Source organism: Eleginops maclovinus, chromosome 20 (assembly GCF_036324505.1).
Source record: "Eleginops maclovinus isolate JMC-PN-2008 ecotype Puerto Natales chromosome 20, JC_Emac_rtc_rv5, whole genome shotgun sequence".
In the NCBI taxonomy this organism is placed as follows: Eukaryota; Metazoa; Chordata; class Actinopteri; order Perciformes; family Eleginopidae; genus Eleginops; species Eleginops maclovinus.
In genome coordinates, this window is record NC_086368.1 from 6,937,270 (window position 1) to 6,945,015 (window position 7,746).

At 39.8% G+C, this 7,746-nt stretch overlaps 1 protein-coding gene across 1 annotated transcript; it reads left to right on the forward strand.

Moving 5' to 3' along the window:
- Positions 1-1,757: 1,757 nt before the first annotated feature.
- Positions 1,758-3,452, forward strand: wu:fb55g09 (uncharacterized). The gene has a single exon (XM_063910896.1). The coding sequence runs from the start codon at positions 2,227-2,229 to the stop codon at positions 2,848-2,850; it is 624 nt and encodes a 207-aa protein (XP_063766966.1). The 5' UTR covers positions 1,758-2,226; the 3' UTR covers positions 2,851-3,452.
- Positions 3,453-7,746: the final 4,294 nt, after the last annotated feature.

Consider the following 7,746-nt stretch of genomic DNA (forward strand, 5'->3'; position numbering starts at 1 on the left):
CTCAACCAACTACAACAGTAAAATCCTCCGTTCATATTAATGCACAATAAATAATAATTAAATGATCAAATATATAACATTACAACAATAACATGAGCCGATTTTATACTTTTAATTGCATACTTCATTCATTTCCTGATTAAACTTAGATACTTCTACTTTTAGTTAATTTTAGATTTTCCAACCTAAATCATCTGAATACGTCAGATAACAATAACCCCCTTTTTCTGATTCTGTTCTGTGTAATATACATAACGGCCACACGGGATCGCTAGCTCCAATCATATAGGTGTGTTATGTCAAATTATGGTCTATGCTTTGTTAGGTTGACCCACATATTTTGGAACTAAACTGAATTGTAACGGTAGAGATTTGGTGCTGCAGAAAGCATAATGGTCAATGAACTTACTCAGAGGAAATTATTTGTTATGTCAGGTGACATTGAAGACAGTATGTTTCATTCCTTATATTCCTATTGATAAAGGGGTCCTGTGCTTTTTACAAAATAATGTCCTCAATTATCGATTCATTCTTCTTGTCGACTGATTTCAAACCAAGACTACAGCAAAGTCACTCAGTGAAGCCGTACTTGTGACACATCAGTACTTTAAGCTCAATGCTAACATTGGCACAATGTCAACTAATTGTTATGCTATAAGGTAGAGAGTCATCCCCTGTTCTCTTCGACTACGGTCTGGGACAGTGATAGGAAAGTTCAACATAATGTTAAACAGGTTGAATGGGTTTAATGTTTACCATGTGCACATGTTAGTTTAGCCAGTTAGCATGCTGCCCGTTGATCATTAGCAATATTACCATGTAGTCTACAGCCGAGGCCGATGGGAATGTAAGTAGTTTTGCAGGAATTTGCTCATATAGCCTACCAAGGTACAGAATAAAAACCTTGACCTGATGATGGCGCTAGATGCCAATCCAAGGGACCATGAAGCGATTACAATCCATGCTAAGGAGGACTTGAATGGCTTAACCAAAACTTAATTGTGACCCACTCACAGTTAACATGTTTGACTAACATGTGACTCCCTTGAGGGCATTACAGTTAAAGACACATAGTCAACAAAGTAAGTTATTGTCTGGGGAGAATACACATAAGAGCCCAATAATTACTATTAATGCATTCATGATTTGTTAGGATATTTAAGTCTGGACCAAATACCAACTGAAATTGACTTAAGACGTGTTGTGTTACGTTTAAGGAAGGGAAGGTTTTTTGTGTGAGAGTAAATTTGCAGCCAGAACATAACGTTCTTTGTAATGTAATGTGTTTAAGAAACTGTGCTCACCACTGAAACAGTCATTTCCACAGTTTTATAAGTCCATAGTTGGGTTGGGTACTTGTGTGTGTATGACACAATAAGTAACTACTGTGACTGTTATTACAGTGAGTGCCCCTGTGCTGCTTGTTGTTGCTGTATAGTGTTGCTGTTGTCAGAGGGGTGGGCAATCGCAGCAGCTGTGGATCAGATTTCAGCTTCTAAAACTGAAGCGGAGTGAACCATCCTTCTACAGGGAGCAGTTTAATGCTTAACACAACGAAAAAACCCAACACCTTACACACCTGCATACAGACAAACATGTTTGAATATGTTGTATACATAACCATGAGTAATATTCTGTTAAAATATTTTATATTATAATGTTATTATTTAGAAGTGGAAAAATCTCCCCCCCTCCCCCTCCCTCTGTTAAACCTCTGAATGGACTCTTCCAACTCTTTATCCAGGCTCTGAGGAGGAGGCTGAGCCACAGTCAGTGCTTGTCTGAACCGAGTACACTGCACTTGCTGGCCTTAAACTGAGAAAAAAACCAACAGCTTAAAATCAGCTAGACAGCACCTAAAATCCCTTTAGCAGCTCATTATAGTTCAATAATCAGAACTGTAAGAAGCTAATTTGACTTTAAGAAAATTGAAAATAGATTAATCAGATAGATACAAGAGGGCGTGACAGGCAAGACAGCCGAGCAGGCAAGCTGCTGCTGCACGGAGAGGAAGAGCAGGCGATGCATCAGCCAAAGCCAGAGGTCAAGAAAAAAAGTGAAAGGATAGTGAAAAGGTAGACACATAGAGAGAGGAGGGTCATTTGTGATCTGAGCTAGTAAAAACAGAAACCAGCCTCTCTTTGTTGTTGTGTGGGCCAACGAGCAGGGATGTGAAGGAGGGCAGCAGGGAGGAAGGGAGGCAACCGCAAGAAAGACTGCAAGAAAATGCTCTCAGAGATGATGTGCAGGAGGAGCTGCCAGCAGCAGAAGGATGGCAAAGAGGCTCCGCAGAGGGATCCGTCCAGCCGAAGGAAGTACGGCTGGTCCAAGGGCTGCAGGGGGCGCATACAGGGACGAAGGACAGGAGTGGGAGGCTGGCCAAGGGGGCGCATTCACCAACAGCCCCCTCAACGACACCCTGCTCATCCCAGACACTTCCAGAGGCCAGCGATGTCCCTCCGGCCCGTTAACGTCAAAGGGAACAGAGCAAGGGGGATGCGAGCCCCCAAGAACACAAACCAGTTTCTGATGCACGAGAAGTACCAGATGCTGCACATGCGCTCCGACTCAGTGGGGAGCGACAGTGGGAGCAGCTCTGACAGCGAGGTGGAGCTCACAGACATGGACTCATACCTGGGCGTCCTGGAAAATGCAAGAGGAGCCCTGTTGGACAGTCCCAACCCACACAGCTCAACAGCACCCCCAGGACAGATCGTGGTACTGCAGGAGGACTGTCTGCGTCTGCAGGAGGACAGCATGCAGTATTTCCCTTCTGAAGATGACCTGATGCAGAGCCAGAACTTCATGCAGAGGGACTTTGTTGAGTTCTGTGACATCCTGACAACCTGAAAGGAAATTCTCATGAGACCATATTGTTCTCGACAGTGTGAAATCAAACCTCGGGACAGGTTTGTTCCCCTTCATGTTCACTGAAAATCTCGTCCTCTTATCCACTCATTAAGCCTTAAAATGTTACGAATATGCTTGCAAGGTGAGATGATTCCATCAGTTTACAGCAGATACCGTTTTAGAAATGTCATTGTTTTAATACTCATGCAGTTGTCTGCCTAAATCCATGTTAAAATGCTTAAAATAAGTGAAATTATCTCACCATGTTGGTATTTTTATAAGTTTAAGAATAAAAGCTTAAATGAATGCAAAATTAAAAGACATTTTTTAGACGGATGTATTTTTTTTACGGTTTACATTTGGTTCATGTTTGGTCAAGTACAATGTGTCCTGTAATGTGTTGCCTTTCTGTTGTTATTGTTGCACACAAAGGGAGATGGGATGGGTGGTGGGATTGAGCCTGAACAGCCAATCCGAATCGAGTTGGCTGGATTAGCTGCAGATGATTGGCCGATGCAGACTGTCATTGAGAAGAAAAAAAACATTAACTGTAAAGAAGAACAGAAGAAAATAAATCGCAAATAAATATCTGATTGATGCAACTTCGGCTGATTTGTTGTCTTAATTAGTTGTTTTTTATATAATTATCTGGGTCAGTGGTTCACTGCTCTGAGCAAATAATGTACATTTAATCATGTACAAATAAATATGGAGTGCTGACCACATGAATTCAACTAACAGGTCTGTCACATGACAACACGTTAGGGGAGCAGCAACAATGGGGATGAGCGGTAAAGGGGAAAAACCGTAAAATATAACATTAAATGTAAATGTGCAGACACCTTTTATAGGTTTAATTACAGAAAATGTAATATATACTGATGACTTCATTTTATTTTAACCCTAACTGATTTACCAACAGCTGATGCTGGAGTGACATATTGACAGATTTATCAGACTTTTCTAATGCATCCTAGAATCTCACAAGCAAAGTAATCTTAACTAACATTTGAGATGTATAATGTTCCTATATAGACATTTTAGACAGGCATTAGAGCAGGAAGTAGGGACCTGCATGGAGAGCGGCTGAAGTGGATTACATAATCCGAAGTGGGCAGAGAGGTTTAAGCCTCTTTGTGTTGCTGTGTCATAAACTAATAATGTCAACAGGTCAAAGACTCAGAAACAGTAGGTAATAAATGTTACCTACTTTAATATAGTATCTGTTTGATCCTTTAATGTGTCAGAGAACCAACTGCAAACAGTATACATGAGAACAAGTTGTTCAGTTATACAGGTATTGTATAGTACAAAGAAATATTGTTATTCCTTCAATTTATGCCCTTTGAGTCTGGTTACTGTGCACAAAAAAATGGTCAGTGGGATTGACTGTACATTATGTACTCTGCCTTTGACACATTTCCAGGATAATCCTCTGTGAGGGGGAAATACAGTACTGACAAACACATATTTGTTTGTTTCTTTAGCTTTTTGTGTCCTCTTTGAACTAGTAAAAAAAAAATGTTGGTTTCATGATTTCAAACCGATGTGTTTTCATCTATTTTTACTAGATTTAGCTACAGCCTGATTTAAACATGTAGGGCCACATGCTGTCACAAAACTGTATATAATCAATACTACACAACTTTACCAGTAATTCATCTCTGCTCTCATTGCAAACTGTCAGTCTAGTCTTTGGGTATCATACGTCACATTAAAACACTTCTTGTTTTAATGTCTTGTACTATTGCAGCACTTGTATTTCTTGATGAGCACTTCCCGTCCAGGCAGAGATGAGATCAGGTTTGGAAAAACCAACTGAGTGTTCCTGGGGCAGATATGAGCCATTGGCCCCCTCTTTACCGATGTTTTTTCCAATATCTGTGGAATGTGTATGTGTTACCGTAGTTATAAATAAATGTCCTGTTAGCACAATAAAATGTAAAAATAAATGCATTAAAAGTATTTTTTTATAATACACTACAAGACAGGACCTGGAAAACAGAATGCTAACTTGCTACTACATTGGCTGACAGGTGCAAACTCATTACAATCGCCAAACCGTACACCAGAGGTGGGAAAAGTTCAAGTACCAGTGTGTAGGAATGCTCTGTTACAAGTACAAATCCTGCATTCAAAATTTTACTCAAGTAAAAGTAAAAAGTATTGGCATCAAAATATACTTAAAGTACCAAAAGTAAAAGTACTCATTCTGTAAGTCCATTTCAGAATAATATATCTGATATGTTTTATAATTATTGATGTATTAAAGTGTTAGCAGAGCTGGTAAAGGTGCAGCTAGTTTTAATGACTTTGTATACTGCAGGGTAGCTTATGAATTTTATTCCAGGTGCAACTAAAGATTTAAGTGTTGTTTATATTTCACATTATTCATCCAAATCTGTAAAGTAACTAAAGGTGTAAAATAAATGTACATAAGTAAAATTACATTTTTTACCTTTGAATTGTAGTGGAGTAGAAGTACAAAGTAGCAGAAAAATGGAAAACTCAAGTAAACCTCAAAACTGTACTTAAGTACAGTAACTTTACACCACTGCCGTACGCCACATCCCTGAATTCTCTCTCTCACATGTATTGCATCAGTAAAACATATAAATAATAAATAAATAGAAAGCGTATTACATATAGTAATATAAATATTTTTTTAAAAGTTGACATTTCTCCCAAAAGAAAAGTGGGAGAAAAAAGACATCAATGTGCTTACATCTTATGTTTCATTGCTGCATTTATAAAAACAAATATGTAAATGTAGCCAACAGCCCTCTCTTAATAGCCATAGCACATAGTACAATGCAATGCAGTTTGCATTCAACCAGAAGTGCAAAGAGTAGACTCTGTAGTGGTATCAGCCATTTTCTATGATGTGGCCTGCTGTGGCAGCAGCATCTCGACTGCTGACAGGAAGCGACTTAACAGACTGATAAGGAAGACCAGCTTTGTCCTGGGGAGTACCTCTGGACACTGTGGAGGTGTAGAAGACAGGAGAATGTGTCCCACCCACTCTAGGACACCCTGTCCGCACTGTGCAGCTCCTTCAGTCAGTTCACAGAGAGATACCACAGGTCCTTCCTTCCTGCAGCGGTCAGACTATATAACCATCATGGCCCCCGGTAGACCTCACACATATAACAACACTGACTATTATTATATGCAATATATATATATATACCGTTAATAACTGTGCAATATATACCTGGCTGCTTTCTGTGGGAAGAATAAAGATATTCTTATTCTGATTCTGAATGTTAAAGGATTTATGGATAAGGTGCAGGGCTTTAGGCATATATAAGTTTAAATCAGATTACGTAATTATTGAATGAGTGTGAGGAGCTGTAGGTTGAAGAGCCATGAAAGGGAGTTTGGTAGTACTAGTGCTGTAGTTTGAAGGTCAGGTCGGGGGAGTGGGGTGGGCTCGTGCTGAGTTTGTGAGAGTTCAGCGATGTCATGGTGTTGTGGAAGAAACTGTTCCTGAGCCTGCTGGTGTGGGATCGAAGGCTCCTAATTACTGACTTCCTAATGAGAGGAGGGCAAACAGTCCATGGTTGGTGTCTCTGTGTTGCTGAGGGCTCCCTGATGATGCTGTGAGCCCTCAGCAGACAAACAGAGGTCAGCATTTTTAACTACGAGTTGCAGGGCTTTCCTGTAAGCTAAAGTGGTTCCAGGACAATATTCAAAAGTTCCTACATATTTGATAACGTTCACATTATCAAAACCACAGTGAGTGAGGGGTTCAGTAACTGTCTTTGTCTGGTGGGTTGATGCAGCCTTGGATGATTGAATCCACTCACATAACAGTAAGTCATGCAATCTTATGCTAAAAAAATCTTTTGGAAGAATGAAGACTGAGAGTGAACATTTGTGTTAAGAATGGACTTGATGCCAATAGACAACCTCTTCAGACTGGCCTTTGACCTGCAGATCCGACGAGTGTTTGTTCTCTTATAATCTAATAAAACAGAGCAATCGGTGCCTTGCCAGAGGACACTGTTGTTGGGCTATCCTTTCTCTGTTGTATCTGCAGCTCCTGTTTCTAGTTTCATAGCTGTTGACATCAGCTTCTACTTTTACGTCTGAGTTGTTGTTTCGCAATGCCGTCGCCATTTGGGGAGTGAGCTGACAAACACACGGGCACACATGGGCACACACACCGACACACACACACACACACACACACACACACACACACACACACACACCGACACACACACACACACACACACACACACACACACACACACACACACACACACACACACACACACACACACACACACAGTAATGTGGTGTTTGTGTTCGATTACAGAAAGAAGAATAGTCCCCTGCATATCCTCAGCTAGCTATGTTAATGCTAACCTAGCCTAGTTAGACTCATATAAACATGTATCTATACTTGTGAGGACCCTCTCTGACATTTCCTATAAACCAAACCTTTATACAAAATTATTTATGTAAGAACATATTACCTTAAATTTAATTTTAACAAGTTTGAAATAATTTAAACAGCCCAAAACAGAAAGATTTCAAAACCACTTTAAAACATTTGCTAATTTCTTTAACTTTACTTACTTTGTGAAAAATGTGCTCACAAAGACATAAAAGAGCACACATACAGTAAGAGAAGTGTGAATTGTTGGTGAAGAGGCAGACGCCAAACAACAAGTACAGACAGTTACAGAATGAATGACGTTTAGAAATATCACAGACACACCTACAGAAATACACACACAAACAGACACAGTTGAGGTGGATGGAGCTTAACTGTACATCTGACATGCTAAAGGTCAGATAAAACGATGTGTATTAAACATGATAAAACTGAATATATGTACATATGCAGTGTACACTATATGGGGAAAAGTATGTAGACAGCTTGAT

What these genes read in the sequence shown, in the direction of transcription:
- wu:fb55g09 (XM_063910896.1), top strand. Translation starts at nt 2,227, where the DNA reads ATGCTCTCAGAGATGATGTGCAGGAGGAGCTGCCAGCAGCAGAAGGAT.